General features: G+C 45.2%; 1 protein-coding gene across 1 annotated transcript in view; it reads right to left on the bottom strand.

Annotated features, from left to right (window-relative positions):
* FURIN (furin, paired basic amino acid cleaving enzyme) overlaps positions 1-19,610 on the bottom strand; it is a 1,258,063-nt gene that overhangs the window by 118,010 nt on the left and 1,120,443 nt on the right. The window contains exon 14 of the mRNA XM_044078261.1: positions 15,906-16,030. Coding sequence (XP_043934196.1) covers positions 15,906-16,030 — 125 coding nt within the window. The remainder of the gene's footprint in view (positions 1-15,905; positions 16,031-19,610) is intronic.

Below are 19,610 nucleotides of genomic sequence, written 5' to 3'. Positions count from 1 at the left end.
CCACCATATGCGAAGTCGGAGTCTCCGACGGCATTTTATAAGCAAAAGCGGCTCCAAAAAATTCCTCTGCAAACTCCAACCAATGTCTAAGAGTTCGTCGGTTGAAGGAAGCACAGGCTAAACAGGCCGATACGTCGTGGTCTGGGCCTAAGCAAGGAAGGCAGTAGGAATGGAAATCCTTATGAGGTATTTGTTTCCCACAAGTTAAACAATTATTTACTTTGTCTGACATCGGCTGAGGCAAGAAAGAGTCCCCAACGGGGTACTTAGCTTTTTTTCGAAGTCTTCGGTAGCTGAATTCACTGGATCTGACCGACCGGCACTTGCGAACAGCTTCTGCTTCGGGCACCGCGCGGCAAGAAAGACCAAGGAAAATGGCATCGGCTGATGCTTTTATACCCCAGACGCTCTGACGTCGGGGAAAGTGCGACATCAGCCGAGGCCAGACCCAGACTTTGGAATCCGGCCGACCGAAGGGCTGCCTGAGGCAGGACAACCCATATGTTATGACTGCAGATGCATCCTTGAAGGACATCTTGAAATGACTGGCTCCCAGCCGGAAGCGCAAGTGACTCCTGGATGCTCTGTCCATTTTGATATGGTAGTAAGCATCCTTGAGATCGATGGAGCACATCCATACTTCTTTTCCCAGTAACGGAAAAATACTGAAGGGTGACCATTCGGAACTTGGACTTTAGAACGTAGCGATTCAGTTGGCTGAGATCCAAGATGGGTCTCAGGTCCCCTGTTTTTTTCGGCACCAAAAAGAGTGTTGAGTAAGTCCCTAATCCGATCTGGTCTGAGGGGACAGGTTGGATGACTCCTTTTTCCAGCAACTTTGAAATTTCTAGTGTTGCGTGATCCCTTTGACTGGGTGGAATGTCTGGGATTCTCTTGGGTGTTGGAGGGCCTGACAATAAGTGGATGGAATAACCTCCGGTAACCATACGAAGCACCCATTGATCCTGAGTGATACTTGCCCAGGCTTCCGGGTACAACGAAATGCGGCCCCCGACTGGCTCCGGAATAGCACAGTCGGGCAATACATCAGGGACGATGATAGGAAGGCCCGCGAAAGGAATCACGGTCTCCAGAATTGCGAGGACCTCCTCTGCCCCTAGGGCGGTGTCTCCCAGAATAGTCACCCCCTCCTCTGCCTCTGTAGGGGGACTCACCTTGACTGGCAGAGAAAGACTTCTGTGACTTTTTGAACCACATTTTTCCTCCCCTCTGAGCCTTGGGGTAAGGCCTAGATGGGAGGGAAAAACGGACCCCTACAGCAGACAGGGTCTTTCCCTCTTGCTTTCATCTGGTGAGGGTGTCTTTCACTTTGGTCCCAAAGAGTGAGGACCCATCAAAGGGGGTGTCAGTGAAGGAAGACTTGAAGGCCTCTGAAATGACACAGGCGCATCCAGGCTTGCCTCCTAAGGGCTACACCTGAGCTAGCTGCCCTGCTCGCCCCCTCGGCTGCATAAGATATGAGCCTCATGGACGAGTTGACAATCGAGCCAAGAGTAGACAACTGGGCGTTAACAGTTTGTGTTAACGCCTCAGGTACGTTACCCGTTAGAGTATCTCCTAACTCTTTAAGGAGATCTCTCTGGAGCCGAGTAAAATGACAGAGATAGTTCAGAGACCGAAGTGTGAAGGTTGCTGAAGAGAGGGCATGCTTCCCGTACCGATCCATACTCCTGGACTCCTTGTTAGGAGCATGGACGGAGGAAGAAGACTTGGCTTATTCCTGCTGAGTGGCCGCCGCCACCACCATGGCATCCGCAGAAACCCCTTTGGACAGGAACTCTTTCCCAGGGAGAGCTGAAAGAAATTTATTAGGGCGTCCTGGTACAGGTTCCACAGAGTCAGGAATCTCCCATGCCCTTCGACAGATCAAATCTAGGAGCTCATCGAAGGGTGGAGACACCCAGGAGGTGGACGGTTGAGCCCCAAAGGCCTTGAGGAATACCGACTCCTCCTCAGAGGGGGTTTTGGATGACCAGCCACCTCTCTGCCTCAAAATCTCCAGGATGTCGGAGAAAGAGATGTCATCGGAGGACGGCTTGGGGGACCCCTCTGACTCTTCAAGGTCGGTATCAGAGGTGAGAGACTCATCCTGGGAGTCTATGTGCTTCCTCTTGCACAACTTCTTTCTTGGGGGCTCCTCAGGCACAGACTCTGAGGGGCCCTCAGAAAGTTGGGGACTGCTCATGGGGGTATCCCCCAGACCTTGGCGCTCCGCCGTCAACCAATAGGGGGACATCAGAGGCTCTCACCGGAGTGGAAGGGGATGGAATGACCGATCCGGGTGATGTCACTGAGGATCTGGCCAGTGTGCTCCTCATGGCCTTGAAGGCGGGTCCCCCCAAATCTGAGGATCGACCAAAATCTCCGAGGCCAAGACTGGAGCCGAAGTTCCCCGAGTCGAAGTGCTGAGAGGGGGGCTCGGAACCGACAAAAGTCCCAAAGTATCCCCCTCGGGCCCAACAGAGGAAACCCAGGTTCCAAAACCAGAGGATAGAGCCGACATGGTAGGAGCTGACGTCAGCACCGATAAAGCCTTAAGAGGTATTGGAGCCGGCAGAACATCACTGGGAGCAGAACACTCCGGCTCCGAAGACAAGGAGGTGCTCGGAGGAGGAAACATGGGTGCACTCATTGGGACTGGCTCCGGAGCCGACTGGGTCGGAGCCGAAAATAACTTTGCCAAAACCGGCGACTGCAAGAGCCTCTGGACCACCCTATCCACATCCAAATCAGAGAGTCTGGAGGATTTGGAGGAGAGAGAAGGTGACTGTGATCTCCTATCTGGAGATCCTTGTCTGACACTAGGAGACAAGGCTCCAAATTGGCTCTAACAGGATTGGAGCCGAGGCTGATTCAAGAACCACAGCTACCTCCTGCGGCCCCGAGGACAAGGGAGCAGAGGAGGTAGAATCCAATTTGGCAGTCTTCTCCGGTGGCTCCGATGAAACAGATGGAGCCGGAGATCTTTTCTTAGCCTTAGAAGTCTTTGCTTTAGTCTGTGAACCAGAGGAAGAGTCCAAGGACTCCACAAAGGAAGGCGTTAGAAGACCCTTCAGTATAAGTTTATTTTTTCTTTCATGTAGCACCCTTGGGCTGAAAGCGTGACAAAAGCTACAGGACTCTTACAAGATGTATAGCCCCCAGGCAGTATACACAAATGGCATGTTCATCGGTTATGGACATCTTGTAGCTGCATTTAGAACACTTCTTAAACCCGGAGGGTTTGTGTTCCTTTTGATCCTTTGACATATCAGCAAAACCAGTACACAACACCACAGAAACAGGACCTTAGGCCAACAACGGTTAAGGCAGGAAACTACCGCTAACAACTGTTGACAAGAATCTCTAAGTTAAACGATTCTGACACAACTAACCAGACACACACAGAAGCAAGGGACAAAACGCTTTCCTCAGACAAACTACACAACGGAGGGAGGACTAGGTCCTCTAACTTAAACGGGCCTAGCTCGTAAGTACAGTGGGATACCACAAAACAAATCACTCACACCACAAAAAAAATACGTCAATAAGAAGAGCAATCAGCTATAAAAATAGCTTTTGTGAGGAAAAAATACAACTTTCAGTGAGAAAAGAAAGTTATAAAGCTACTTAGCCACAGCCAAGCGAGACCACATCCTAGCTACATGAGCGGCAAATGAGATCTGGGGTTATGGAGTGGTGCAACATGGGATACCAAGTTAGCCCAGCCAATTAGAGACTTCGTGCTAGAAAAATAAGTTGGCCGATGTTCGGCTCCGAACCCGTGAGTAAGAATGTAGGTGAGATTGGACCACATAATTGCAGTGGAAGCCTTGACCCCTTTGGGACCCTGAGAAATAGTTTCTGGATCAGCAGCAGGGTTTTTATAAAGAAATGTATGAGAATCTGGAACCCTGTAGTACCTATCTGGCTTAACTGGTGCAGGGGGTAAAGAATCAGGAGTCAAACTGGATTCAGAAAAAACATCATCCACAATATCTAGTACAGGGGGGATAGCAAGATGCCTGTGCTGAGGCAATAAAAGAAAGTCTCTGAGCCTTTTCTTGGATTCTGAATAATCCTGGCTCTCCCAATGAAAATGTTCCCTCATGGTGTGCAGGGTTTCCCCAAAAGAGTAGTCCTCAGGAGGAGAGACTGAAGGGATAGATTCTTCAGCATCAGAGTCCTCATAGGGAGGAAGAGAATATCCCTGTTCTGAAGAGGAATCAGAAAAAATAGAAACCTGGTCAGAGGAGTCATAGTCAGTGTCTTGCCTAGGCCTTTTATCAGGAGGGGGATGGGAGCCCCTGATCAAAGTAATTAGGTCCTCGGCCATTTTGAGCATCTGTTTCTTTGGCATGGATGACTGTCCAGGAGAATGCTGTACTTGTTTCTTTGTCTTTAAAGGTGTTTTAGACTTTGCCTTGGATGCAGAAGAGGTCTTGATAGTAAACTGTGTAGGTCTGAAAACACCCTCAGAAGCCGATGCCTGCTCAGCGGCTCCAGACCCATCTGAGGGAATTGTTTCCATAGGCCCAATACCTTGAGTTTCCAGAGGCCTAGCTGTCTCCACGTGGGAGTTGGAGGCGGCCTGTGGCTCTGAGGTAGCAGGTGTCAGGGGCTGCGAAAGCGCCTCACTGAAAACCGGCGAACCGACGACTGGCCTAGAACAGCCTTTGTCGGTTTTGGACCTCGGATGCCTGTCTTTCTTTGTCCTTGCACTTTTTATTGACTCCAGTCAGTTGTTCCGATGGCATTATATAGTTAAACCTTTGGCCAAAGTAATGAAAAGCAAAACTGACCCGATGCTTAATAGTGCATTGGTTGAATAGAGCACAAAACCAACAACTAGCAACGTCATGGTCAGAGCCTAGGCAAGGAAAACAGTAAGAATGAAAATCCTTATGAGTTATTTGCTTCCCACAACAAATACAATTGTTAACTTTTAATGACATCGGACTGGAGCAAGAAAAAGTTTCCCCAACGGGGTACTTAGCTTTATTGAAGACTTCCGATCTGAAATTCAAATTCGAAAATCTCAGGAGCCGGCTGACCGGCACTTGCAAACTGTTTTTGCTTCGGGCAAGAAAGACAGAAGAAAATGGCGTCGACTGCATCTTCTATACTCCTGGCGCACTGATGTCAGGGAAGAGGCGACAGCAACCAACGCCAGACCAGGACTTTGGAATTCAGGCCGACTGCGGGTAGCCTGCCAGCAGGATAACCCAAGTGTAATGACTGCAACAGTGAAGCACGATGAACATCCCTCAAACACAAAATCTTCTATGTCCAAATGGAAGAGATTTTCAGTCTGGTGCCATGCTTGCAGCCAGGACCCTTTTTCAGTGGGGATCTTTCTGGTCCTCTCTTATTTGTGTGAGCTGCTCCAGTTTGGCTTGGACTATTCTTCTGTGAAGGCCCATTTGTCATCCATTTCTGCTTGTCTGCCCTTGACTCGTCCTTTGACTTCTCATTTTCAGGTCAAATACTTTCTTAAAGGTGTCCTGCATATTAGACCTCAAAAAAAACCTATTCCTCCTCCTTGGGACTTTAATTTTGTTTTGGAAAAACTGACTCAGGCTCTTTTTGAGACTGCAGATTCTGCTGCTTTGCAACATTCCAGACTAGTTGCAAATTATGATGCCTCTGAAATCATCCAAGTGCAACTAACAATGGGCAAAACTGCAATTCAGATTGTAGCTTGCTAAGGATCACCCTCCCTGCCTCAAGACATTCACTCCACTTTCCTCGAGGTATTGGAAAACATGAAAGTCCAACCAAACACCCTTATACTAGGTGATTTCAATTACTCAAACATAAATTGGGGAAACTTCGAAAGTACTAATACCTTTGCTCAATGCTTCCTGGAGTACATTAACTCCAATGCTCTGGACCAGCCTGTAAACACCCGCACAAGAGGTAAAAATATACTGGACCTGGTCATCACCAACATGGGGGACAAATGCGCCAAACCTGTGGTAAATTCCTCATTGGTCATATCAGACCACAAACTCATCACCCTAGATATCCATATACCACCCCCATCCCCCATCCCAAAAGAAACCATGGTGAAAAACTTCTCCAAAGTGAACTTTATGCTACTCAAGACAGAGGCGGCAAACTTCGTTACTCCCACGCAGAATGTCAACAGGACTGAATCGACTACATCCTACACAAAAGCACTCTACAAGCACCTACATGAGTGCATGGACCATGCTATCCCAAACAAGTCCAAGACCCACTCCTCCAAAAAGTGGAAACCAGTCTGGTGGACCAGAGCCATAAACAAGCTCTATAATAGGAAGAAATTACTGCAAAAAATACTTTCTTAAAGGTGTCCTGCATATTAGACCTCAAAAAAAACCTATTCCTCCTCCTTGGGACTTTAATTTTGTTTTGGAAAAACTGACTCAGGCTCTTTTTGAGACTGCAGATTCTGCTGCTTTGCAACATTCCAGACTAGTTGCAAATTATGATGCCTCTGAAATCATCCAAGTGCAACTAACAATGGGCAAAACTGCAATTCAGATTGTAGCTTGCTAAGGATCACCCTCCCTGCCTCAAGACATTCACTCCACTTTCCTCGAGGTATTTGAAAACATGAAAGTCCAACCAAACACCCTTATACTAGGTGATTTCAATTACTCAAACATAAATTGGGGAAACTTCGAAAGTACTAATACCTTTGCTCAATGCTTCCTGGAGTACATTAACTCCAATGCTCTGGACCAGCCTGTAAACACCCGCACAAGAGGTAAAAATATACTGGACCTGGTCATCACCAACATGGGGGACAAATGCGCCAAACCTGTGGTAAATTCCTCATTGGTCATATCAGACCACAAACTCATCACCCTAGATATCCATATACCACCCCCATCCCCCATCCCAAAAGAAACCATGGTGAAAAACTTCTCCAAAGTGAACTTTATGCTACTCAAGACAGAGGCGGCAAACTTCGTTACTCCCACGCAGAATGTCAACAGGACTGAATCGACTACATCCTACACAAAAGCACTCTACAAGCACCTACATGAGTGCATGGACCATGCTATCCCAAACAAGTCCAAGACCCACTCCTCCAAAAAGTGGAAACCAGTCTGGTGGACCAGAGCCATAAACAAGCTCTATAATAGGAAGAAATTACTGCAAAAAAAAAAAAAAAAAAACAGGAATAGAGGGGCTCCCTGACAAACCTTAGCCAAAAACTAAGAACCCTCATAAAAAACTCTAAGGCGAGCTTTGAAAGAAAAATCGCAACGGACACCAAAGACGATTCACAAAGCATTTTTAGCTATGTCAAAAACCTCAATAGCAACTCTCAGATCTGATCCAAACTACAGCATAACGGCTCAAAATACACAGAACCAAATGATATTGCCAATATATTGGCAGATAGGTTCAGCTCACCCTCTCCCCCCAAGGGCTCATATCCATACCAGAAGACTGTGCTGCACCTAAAATCACAGACACTCGGGTGAAAACAGCACTCACCAAGGCAAGAAACACAGCAGCCATGGGACCAGATAGCATCCCAGGCTGCGTGCTACATGAGTTCCAAAATGAATTAACCCCTCACTTTAATACCATGTTTAACCACAGCCTCACATCAGGCTATGTGCCCATAGAGTGACGCACGGCAATAGTCATACCACTCCACAAAGGAGGTGCAACCACTGACCCCGGGAATTACCGCCCCATCAGCCTGAGTCTTGTCTGCAAGCCCATGGAGCGTATCATCATGGAACTTAAACAATGACATTGGGAACCTACAAATCCTGGACCCCACCCAGTTTGCGTTCGTGAAGGGAAGGTCATGTCTCCTAAATCTGGTTGACTTCTTCAAAATGATCACTAAAGCAACAGATGAGGGCAAGGTGGTTCACACAGCATACCTTGATCTTGCAAAGGCCTTCGATACCATTCCCCACTCGGGAATTAGACAAACTCACCAACCTAAATATAAACCCTCTACGTAACAAGATGGGTTGCAAACTGGCTCACAGATAGAACCCATTCAGTGAGAATAGGAAATGCTAGATCAGACTCCAAACCTGTGACTAGTGGTGTATCACAGGCCTCAGTCCTGGGACCCCTCCTGTTTGGTATCTACTTCTCGGAAGTACAAGCAGACACGGAGGGACTATAGCTAACAAAGTTCGCAGATGACTGCAAACTGGGAGCCATAATAGAGAATCCTAGTGACGCTAACATCCTTCAAAAGGGTCTTACAGATACAGATACGTGGTTCCGAAACCACGGCCTCAAACTAAATGCCAAAAAGTGCATTGTTATCCCCTTTGGGAAAAAAACAAGTACCTATGAACTGCAACATAGGTGGCAGCCCACTTATCACAGAGAGTGAAGTAAGGGACCTAGGGTCTCAGGTAGACAGTAACCTCTCTTTCAACAACCAAATTGCTAAAGTGGTTAGAAAATCCTTCTACACGGCCCACCTTATCACAAAGGGGTTTGCATCTAGGAATAAGGAAGTTATCATCCCCCTGTACTCATCACTAATTAGACCCATTATTTAATATAATGCCCCATTCGGGATGTACCTAGCAAGACAGCTGCATGAGGCTGGAGAGGATTCAAAAGTACCTCACAAAGAGGGATAAAGGGCCTTAAACAAATGCCTTATGCCATGAGGCTAAAAAAAACTCAAGACTGTACTCGGTCGCATACCAGCTACTCAGAGGTAATCTCTGCCTGACATACAAGGCTATGTCAAACCCCGAACTGCTAGAAATGCTCCACCTATGGAAAACCCAATCCACCAGAGCTACACGCTCAAGGGACATAAACCTAACCATCAATAAACAGGACGTGTTGGACTGCCAGATTCGTGTCCCAGAGACTCCCCTTGTTCTGGAACAAATTCCTCATATATGCAAGGCAGAGCTCCTTGGCACTCTTCAACAGAAATCTGAATGAGTGGATGGGAAACAGGAAATTCACCCCGGGAATCACTTCTATGGCCCTGCTTGACAGGGGTTCAGGTAATTAAACCACCTGGGAGGGAGTGCTATAGCACAAAATTTATGGCTAGGCTTAATTCTGCCCTAGGGCCACCAATAGCCTAGTACCTACCTATGAACAGTACAGTTTTGTACCTACCATAAATGTAGATGTTCGAGGATCCACATTGTTGCAGTCATAACCTGTGGGTAGTCCGCTGTCCTCGGTCAGCCCGAATACCAAAGAGCTAGGCTGGCGTCGGTCATTGTCGCCTAGAGCTGACGTCAGTACGTAATAGTACTTAAGCGCATGACCAACGCCATATCCTCAGTCTTTCTTGCCCCAGATGTCAGAAGGCCTAAAAATGAAGGCCAGAACTAAAGTAGTAAAAGCCCAACAACCACCAGTGTGGAAATAAAGAGTATCCCAAAAAGAAACCCAGCAACCACAACTATAGAGGGGAAGGAGGGAGGGATAATTGGACTGCAGCAATGTGGATCCTCGAACATCTACATTTATGGTAGGTACAAAACTGTACTATGTTCTTTGTCTCACATTGCTGCAGTCATAACCTGTGGGTAGAATCCCAAAGCAAAGGAAAAGGGAGGCTGGCAAACTACAAAGCATTAGGAGCTGCTAACATGCCCTGTAAAACTGCAGTGGCAAACCCAGCCCTGGACTTGGAATAAAGAGGGAGATGGTAATGCTTAGTAAAAGTGTGTACTGAACTCCAAGTAGCTGCCTCCAAAATATCCTTAGTAGCTATACCCCTTAGAAAAGCAGTAGAAGTGGCAGTAGCCCTAGTAGAATGAGGTCTGATCCCAGCAGAAACAACCTTCCCATGATGAGAATAACAAAAAGCAATACAATGACCAATCCACTTTGAAATAGTCTGCTTTGAAACAGCTTTCCCTTGTGAACTCAAAGCAAAAGAAACAAATAACTGTTGAGTCTGTCTGAACTCCTTAGTTCTGCTCAAATAGTAACGTAACTGCCTGTGGATATCCAAAGAATGCAAGACTTTTTCCCCTTTATTTTGGGGATCAGCATAAAAAGTAGGCAAATGAATAGACTGGTTCAAGGCCACATTAGAAACCACTTTAGGCATAAAAGTAGGGTTAGTTCGCAAAGAAACTCTATCCTTATGAAATATCAAAAAGGGTTAAACTGCATGAGTGCCTGCAATTCAGATACCCTCCTAGCAGAAGTAATGGCCAACAAAAAAGCAGTCTTCCAAGACAAAAACTTCAGTTCAGACGTAGCTGCAGGTTCAAAAGGAGGTAAAGTAAGTTTCTCCAAAACAAAATTGAGATCCCAGGAAGGAGTAGGAGCTCTACGTGGGGGTCTTATATTCTTTGCCCCTCTAAGAAATTGTTTGAACAAAGGATAAGAAAATAAAGGAGGGTCACAATCATAGTGAGCAGAAATGGCTGCAGCATGAACCTTCACAGAAGAGAATGACAAACCCTTGTCCAGTAATTCAGTAAGATACTGTAGTGCAAAACTCAAATTAGGCACTGAAACATCAAAACCCTTTGCAGTGCTCCAAAGAAAAATCTCTTCCATTTATCAGCATAAACTTTTCTAGTGCTAGGTCGCCTGGCTTCCAAAATGACATTCAAAACCTGTTGAGGAAGCTGAGACCCCACCGGCTCCATCACAGAATACGCCAGGCTGTCAGATGGAGGGACTGCACCTGAACATTGAGAAAACGATTGTTTGACTGGGACAACAAATGAGGAACCTGTGGCAGAAGCCAAGGAGGCTCCTGGATTAAACTCCTCAGCAGAGGATACCAATGCTGACGTGGCCAATCTGGTGCTATTAGAATCATGCAAGGCTTGTCCTGCCTGACTTTCAAGAGTACCTAGGGGAGAAGAGGCAGAGGAGGAAAAGCATAAACGTGAAGGTTGTTCCAACTGAAAGATAGAGCATCCACTTTCCAAGCATCTGGGTGGAACATCTTTGTGCAAAATTTTGGAAGTTGAAAATTCAGTGGAGAAGCGAACAGATCTATGTCTGGAGTTCCCCAAGCCACAGTCAATTGTTTGAAAACCAGAGGATCCAGTTTCCACTCGTGGGGATCCACAATTTGCCTGCTCAATATATCTGCTAGGGAGTTCTGAGCTCCTGGCAGAAACCGTGCTTGAAGACTGATTCGAAAACTCAGAGCAGTCTCCCACAAAATCATTGCTTGCCTGCAAAGAGGGTAGGAATGGGTTCCCCCCTGCTTGTTGATGTACCACATGACTGTTGTTTTGTCTGTTTGAATCAACACCTGTCCCGGCTGAAGCAGGTCCTTGAAGGCCATCAAAGCAAATTGAACTGCTAACATCTCCTTCATGTTGATATGCAAATGTAGTAGTTTGGGAGGCCACATGTCTTGTATCCATTTCCCATTGAAGTGTGCTCCCCAAGCCAAGTCCGAGGCATCGGTCGTTAGGATCTGACTCGACTCTGGTCGGGTCACAGAGAGTCCCTTGTTTAGGTGACATTCCTGAGCCCACCACAAGAATTCCTTCTGGATGCAAGGTATAATCCGAATGACAGTGTCCAAACCGTGGCAGTGTTGAGTCCACACACTTTTGAGATACCATTGTAGCTTCCTCATATGCAGTTTGGCATTGGGAAGTACTAGAATGCAAGATGCCATGTAAAGATGAAGAGTTCTTTGTTTGTCCGGGGTCAGAAATGCCATCTGAGAAGCTGTATTCAGTCTCACACCCAGAAAGCACATGTCCTGAGAGGGTACTAGACTGGACTTTATTTTGTTCACAGAATACCCTAGGCACCTTAAAACTGCCATTACATACTGGAGATGTTGTAGTAATATGTCTTTGTTTTGAGCAAGAATCAGGCAATCGTCCAGATAAGGGTAAATTTGTATTCCTCTCTGTCTGAAGAAAGCAATCACAGGAGCCAGAACTTTTGTGAATACCCTGGGCGCAGTAGATAAACCAAAGGGCAATGCAGAGAACTGATAATGCGAAGTACCAGCCCGAAATCTCAGGAATCTCCTGCAACTGGGCCTGATAGGGATGTGAAGATAGGCCTCTTTGAGATCCAGGGTTACCATCCAGTGATCTTTGCCTAGCATAGGCAGAAGTTGTTGTAATGTTAACATCTTGAACTTTGGAATGTCTAGGTAGGTATTGAGAATGGACAAATCCAGAATTGGCCTCCAAGTGTTTCCTTTCTTTGGCACTAGGAATAGACGGGAATAAAATCCTAGGCCTACTTCTGACGGAGGGACCACCTGAATTGCCTCCATCTGCAAAAGTAGAGAAATTTGCTCCTGAGCCTCCAGCCTTTGCTGAGGAGGCACATCCGGCATGCCTTTGAAAGGAGGAAAAGTGTGAAAATAAAACTTGTAACCTTGATTAATAATATCCAACACCCATTGGTCCTGGGTGACCAAATTCCAGTTTTGTTTGAAAAGTCCCAACTTTCCTCCTAGAGGAGCTGCCAGTAAAGAAGGGTCTGGCAGCAGAAGATACAGGTCATTGGGTCTGCTTACGAAAGGGCTGACCCCTACCCTCACCAGAAGACTGTGCTGACCCCTACCCTCACCAGAAGACTGTGCAGGAGAGCTCCAAGTCCTAGGTCTGAAAGAACCCTGAGCATGAGCCCTGCCTCTACCACGTCTAGACCTGCCCTTAGACTGATAATCCGAAGAAGGATAAGACCATCCTCTAGCAGGCCAATTCCTACTAAACTTAGGGGGCTGCACCTGCATAAAATCCTTGACCGTCTGCATAGACTTAGCCTTATCTTCCATCTTTTTCAAAACTGATTCCACAGGAGGGCCAAAAAGTACTTCAGATTGAAGAGGAGCATCCAAAATCCGAGCCTTAACATGCTCTGACAAATTTTGATCCTTAAGCCAGGCATGTCTACGAATAACTGAACCTGTAGCAGCCACCCTGGATGAAACCTGAAGAGCATCAAAACCACACTGCAAAGAATGTTTGCCAACTTGATCTGATGCATGAACCAACTCCTGGAGCTCCTTACACTCTATGCCCTCAGATAAAGCATCCACCTTAGATTTCAATTGGCCTAACAAAAAATTCTGATACTTCAGCATATGAAATTGGCAATTCAAAGCCCTCATAGCTAACGTAGAGGAGGTGTACACTTTTTTCCCCCACCTAACGCTCTAGAATCCTTATCCAAAGGAACTGGATTCTTAGCCACAGAAGCCCTAACACCCTTCGGACCTTGAATAATAGTTTCCGGATCAGCTCTAGGACTCTTGTACAAATACTTATGTGCTTCTGGAACTCTGTAATACCTGTCTGGCTTAACAGGGGCCGGAGGCAAAGAATCAGGATTAAGGGAAGATTCAGAAAAAACATCCTGAACAACATCTAAGACAGGAGGAATAGCCAAGGGCCTATGTTGTGGCAGAAACAAAAATTCCCTAAGCCTTTTCCGAGAATCTGAAAAATCTTGACCTTCCCACTTGAAATGTTCCCTCATGGAATGTAAAGTCTCAGAAAAAGAAAAATCCTCTGGAGGAGAAGCAGACGGACAGGAGTCCTCTGCATCCGAATCTGAATAGGAAGGGAAATCCTGAATTTCTTCAGCTGAGGATTCAGAGTAGTCAGAGGAATGATCCAATCCCTCTACATCTGCCTCCACCCTAGGCCTCTTCTCTGGGGGGGGGCATAGAACCCCTGATCAAAGTAATCAAGTCCTCTGCCATTTTCAACATATGCTTTTTAGGAACAGGGGCTGGAGAGCTAGAACTATGACCAGGGCCAACAAGACAAGGTTTGGCCTTAGCATGGCCTTTAGCCACTGAAGTAGAAGGCCTAATAACCTTTTGTAAAGCTGGAACTACAGACACCTGAGAAGCACCCTCAGCCTGGCCTAACTCCTGAGAGGCCAACTCCTGTAAAAGTAAAGGTTCCCCCTGGGATTCAGCCGAACCCTCGGCAGGATCCACAGATTCAACCGGAGGCTCCATAGAACCGGCGTCCGCAACGGACGACTCATCCGGTTTAGACCTTAAAGATTTATCCTTACGCTTTTTAGCGGTAGCGGGCATCGGAGGATCCGACGGCATGTTATAGTTACACCGTTTACCAAAATCAAGCCTGGCACAGTCAAAACTTCATTTAATGGTGCGCTTATTAAATCTAGCACAAAAGCGACACCCGACCACGTCGTGCTCAGGCCCCAAGCAAGGAATACAGAAAGAATGATAATCCCTATGAGGTATCTGTTTCCCACAAGAAATACAATTATTAACTTTTTCTGACATCCGGATAACTGAGGCAAGAAAAGACAAAAATTTCCCCAACGGGGTACTTAGCCCAACTTGGTCTTCGGTCTGAAACTCGATAAAAGAAAATTTCAGAACGCCGAACGGCACTTGCAAACGCTGCTTCTGCTTCAGACCACGCGGCAAGAAAGACTGGGGATATGGCGTCGGTCATGCGCTTAAGTACTATTACGTACTGACGTCAGCTCTAGGCGACAATGACCGACGCCAGCCTAGCTCTTTGGTATTCGGGCCGACCGAGGACAGCGGACTACCCACAGGTTATGACTGCAGCAATGTGAGACGAAGAACATCTATTGTTCCTGGAAGACTATTTTGTTGCTGGCTCTTACTTCTGCCCGGAGGGTTTCTGAGCTCCAGGTCCTTATGGCTATTGCTCCTTTTTTGTTTTTTCTTCACAGGGACAGGGTGCCCCTTTGTACTAATTCTTCTTTTATGCCCAAGGTGGTAAAGACTTGTCCTTAAATCAACTCCCTTCTTTCTTCTCTTTTACTCAGTCTGCTACTGAGAGGGTCCTGCGGATTTGTACACACAGCTCAGGTACAATTTGGATAAAACTAGGACTACTCGTAAGCCTGATCAGCTTTTTGTTTCCTTTCATCACATATCTTTGGTTTGGCTGTTTCTAAGCAAACCATCTCCTCCTGGATATCTAAAGCAATTTTTTTTTTATTTTTTCATGGCAATTCCCTGTCTGCTTCTTTTAGAGCTCATTCTGCTAGGGTTGTTGCCTGTTCTGGTGCCTTCTTCAAGGGTTGGACACCAATTCCATCCCTGAAGCTGCTACAAGATCTTCAGTGCATACCTTTACTAAGCATTATAAGTTGGATATGGTTTCTGGGGCCAGACTGAGGCTTGTTCTCAGCCTTCGACCTTCCAGTCTGTTTTTTTTTAGTTTTTTTTACTCTCCCTTCTTTCAGGAATACTGCAACAGTGACATAGAAAGACATAGCACTGTTGTGTAAAATCTAACCATAACAATGTGTCCCTCTCTTCACTGTTGCAGTATTCCCTGCCTCCTCCAACCCCCTCTTCTTTACTCTACATTTTTCCTTCTGGATGTGCATGGACCCCTTTTGTTCTATGAGGACTGTTCTCTTCTGGGGCGGTTCAGTTTTGGGTAGTTTTTCTTACATGCCTTTTATGCCCCACTTTCTGTATGAGGAGAATAAATGTGACATTTGGAGCAAACAAGATCCTTTTCAAGATTTTTCATACTGGGGAACTGAGGGGGCTGCCCGGGATGGGACATCCTTTCTTTCAGGAATGCTGAAACAGTGAAGAGAAGGACATCTACTGTTATGGTAAAATTTTACACAACTGTACTTCCTGCACTGAGATGCATACAAGAAAGTGCTCAATTCTACAATAACTGTTATTCTTTACAAATATGATGCAATTTTTAAAGATAGGCAAAATAATGAAAATTAATCCCACATTAGGATGTCCTTACAGCAGATATATATTTTTTTCAAACAGCAGCTGAGTGCAAGAAGCCACTGCAGGTGGAAATTCTACTCTTCTGAGGTGTAGCACCAGCAACAATGAACAGAAAAGCATAATCCATGCCAGTCAAAATGAAACAATAGGAACATGTGTGAAGAAAATCGTTAGACAAGGAATAACATTATTAACAACTGCATAGTGAACTCACCAAAATCACTGGCATCAGAAGTATTCTCAATCTCTACCACCCACTCTCCAGAAGGATCTTCATCCCATGAATGTGTTGTCATGAATGCCCAGTCATTAAATCCATCAGATGAGAAATCATGTGACCTGTGAAATAAGGTAGACAGATCAAACAGTGATGATATGGAAATAGTCCATAAAATGTACTCCAATCTGTTATTTAAAAACAATGCATAGTGATCCATAGAGTACGTCTTCCATTATACCTTAAACCAGCACTACCTACCAGGTGCAGTGGAGGAGTTTCTATAATAGCCCTAAGTCACACAAGTAAATCTGCCTAGACAGAGTACCAGTGACAAGAAAAACTGCTACTCGCTGCAGTGAAGGCACTTTTACTTGGCCCTGAAAGCTGGAGCTGCATTCATCACAACTTACTGTAACTAGTGCAATTATGTATAACTTTGTTTTAAAATTTTTGTAATAACAGCAGAAACATTTACACTGCTACCACAAGTACAAACATAACAAGTTGTTACTTAACTGGCTATCTATAATTGAACACTCTACAGAGTGCCTATATTTGGGATATCCTTCCTTCCATTTCAGTTATTTTTGTCTGAAGTTCTTACAATCAGAAGCACACAATGAAATATCACTCACAGCACTAGGTAATGTACCTAGCCCACCAATTTATCCTGACTGCTGACTAAGCATGCTACCTACAAAGACTATCTGACACCAAAATTACAAAAACATATAAAAATAAATGTATCTGGCTTACAGAGAAGTCAGAAAGCAGCTGCTGAATGAAGGCCATCTAGACACAGGAAAATGACAGGAGGACATCTGTGATGTATCAAGGAGAGTTCAGTCCAGCAAAACCCCCCAAAAATGACATTGTAAGAACACACCTATTATATCTAACACTGGAGACCCTCTCTGAAGGTTTACATATGGGAAGAATTCCAGATGTTAACCCCTTCCCTTCACGGGTTAATGGTGGGCGATTCAGTGGTGCAGTGGTTAGTGCTGTCACCTCACAATAAGAGGCTCTCCAGTTTGATTCTCAGCTAGGGTGCCTTCTGTGCGTAGTCTGCATGTCCTCTGTGTTCACGAGGGTTTCCTTCAGGTGCTCCAGTTTCCTCTCACATTCCAAAGACATGCATCTGGAGCATTTCTCCCTGGGCCTCTGCTGAAAATGGGCTCTGTCCCAGTTGGACTTTCCTGGTAAACAAATGTTAAATAAACAAGGCTGGCATGAACTGCAAGACCGTCAAAAGGCCAAAGCATAAAAGGCTGACACCTGCAGTACTGAAGCAGTAAAGGACGCCTGACTTCAGAGAATCACAGTCTAAATACCGCTTAATGAAGTTGTAAACAAGTGACAAAGTGGACATATTATAAATGAGTCGGACATTTTTTGAAGCAAGCACTGGAAGCAACTATATATATATCCTCTGGCCAAGTTGTGTCTTACAGCAGAAGCAGCATTTTCCAAAGGTCAGTTCATCAACTGATGGTAAATAACAGGATGACTCGTTTTGAAGAGGTTTGCTTGAAAATTGTCGTCTCTTTACAAACAATATGAAAAACTGCTCTGTCTTCCTAAACCACTGGTTTCAAATTACCAGTCCCAGGGCCAGATTTAGCCTTTGAATATGTAATATACAGCCCTTGCACGATGCTCCTTCTTGTGGCCTGCAAGTGGGCAATTTATTCAGCACACTTTAGCAGCAGCATCGGGTGCTCTGCTTTTCTAGATGACTTCTAGGATTTCCCCTTTTTCATCATTACAACTTCATTACTACATTGAAGCTGCATTGCTACACTGAAACAGAAGGGAGGCCAGTTCCTTGATCTTTCATTAATGGAGTGCTCAAGTCATTGAAACTGTTGATGTCCGTCCCCTGCATTCAGTGTGCAGAAATGAAATAGGAAGAGGACTGGCAGGTTTGTTCTACGGTTGTATTAGAATAAAATCAAACTAAAGATTTTCTTTGCCTTGCCTCAACACAGTATGATTGACAGCTCTCTACTGACTGGTCAGGATGACAGCACTGTAGCCCACTTTGGTCTATGGCAAGAGTCAGAGGCCAGTCAATCAATTTGTTGCCACGAGGTTAAAATAGAGTGTGAGGGAGCAGGCCTGTTGTGACAGTCATGTGAATCCCTTTCCTGAACTTAATGCCTCCTATGGCAGCTGGCAGCTATATGCATGCTACTGTCCTGCTGCAGGAAGGATCCTTGCTTTCATCCACATGCATGTGCATTACCATGCAACATGTAGCCACACCAAATTGACAGCTGCTACTAACATTCCCCCAAACTCCTGTAGGTGCCAGTAGGTCAAGCCACCTCCATTCCTACAGGATTAGTAAGCCAGTGCCAGCCATTTAACTTTAATCCTTCTCATCCTAACCTTTAGAGCATGTAAGCTGTTTGACTAAACTTTGGTCATCTAGTTAATAGTCAGGGTTTACTTCTGTATGACAATTGGCCAGGTACACTAAAGTATTTTAAAGTTAAGTGAAAGAAGGACTACGAAAGAAAGTACATGTCAATAGCAAGTAAGCAGATGAATTAACATATGCAGAGTGACAACTACACTGCGATCATTGGTATATTATTAATTTATTAATAATGTATTGTAAAATAATTCAGAAGTTGCTATAACAGCACAGATACATAGCACCCGAACTTTTAAATGTATATGACACTGTATCGCCACAGAACTAAGGAGAAAAAGGAAAGCTATAGCAGTTGTATGGAATTTGCAGATAAAACCACGGATATTATGAGGTTTGCTATTATAAATCAGCTTATGTTTTCTGATTTCCTGGTACAACTGTTTACTGTTTTTAAGACTGTTGCTGATTTGACATAAGCATTACAGAAAAGAGCTCTGGTCCAAGTAGAAAATTCACCCTATAGTAGTTTAAAACAGGGTGAATGTCATATTGTGAACCACAACTGACTGCTGGTGGATTATTTACTGGACTAAAAACTACCAGGCAAGGTACTGTGCGCCCCTTGGTGCTTTAAAAACTAGTTTGCATTACTGTTCTCAAGGACTGAACTAACAGTCTGTTTTGCTTAACCATTCACTGCTCAGGTGAAGCACTTTCCTTTTGTTTTGATACAAGTTAGACTGAATAAAAAGTACAGTTTTGTACCTACCATAAATGTAGATGTTCGAGGATTCCCTTGCTGCAGTCCTGACTATTGGGTATAGTCCGCGTCCCAGTCGGCCCGAATACCAGAGTATAAGGCTGACGTCGGTCATGGCGCCTTAGACTGACGTCAGTACGTCAGGGTACTAATGCGCATGACCGACGTCATTTCCTCAGTCTTTTCTTGCCCCAGATGTCAGAAGACCCAAAAAGACAAGACCCAAAAACAACCTGCACCAAAAACATGTACAATATATACAACAATATGTACAAAAATATAAGCATGTAAACTCACCTACACAACCACCCGAAACACAGAGGGGAAGGAGGGAGGTAATTGGACTGCAGCAAGGGAATCCTCGAACATCTACATTTATGGTAGGTACAAAACTGTACTATGTTCTTCGTCTTCCCTTGCTGCAGTCCTGACTATTGGGTAGAATCCCAAAGCAGAGGTAAGGGAGGCTGGCAAATTATAAAGTAGCAGGAGCTGACAACATGCCTTGTAAAACAGCTGTGGCAAAACCAGCCCTAGTCTTAGAGTATATAGGCAG

This window comes from Protopterus annectens, chromosome 7.part0 (genome assembly GCF_019279795.1).
Source record: "Protopterus annectens isolate FY-2018-M chromosome 7.part0, PAN1.0, whole genome shotgun sequence".
Classification (NCBI taxonomy): Eukaryota; Metazoa; Chordata; order Ceratodontiformes; family Protopteridae; genus Protopterus; species Protopterus annectens.
This window is presented reverse-complemented; position numbering and strand designations above follow the sequence as displayed.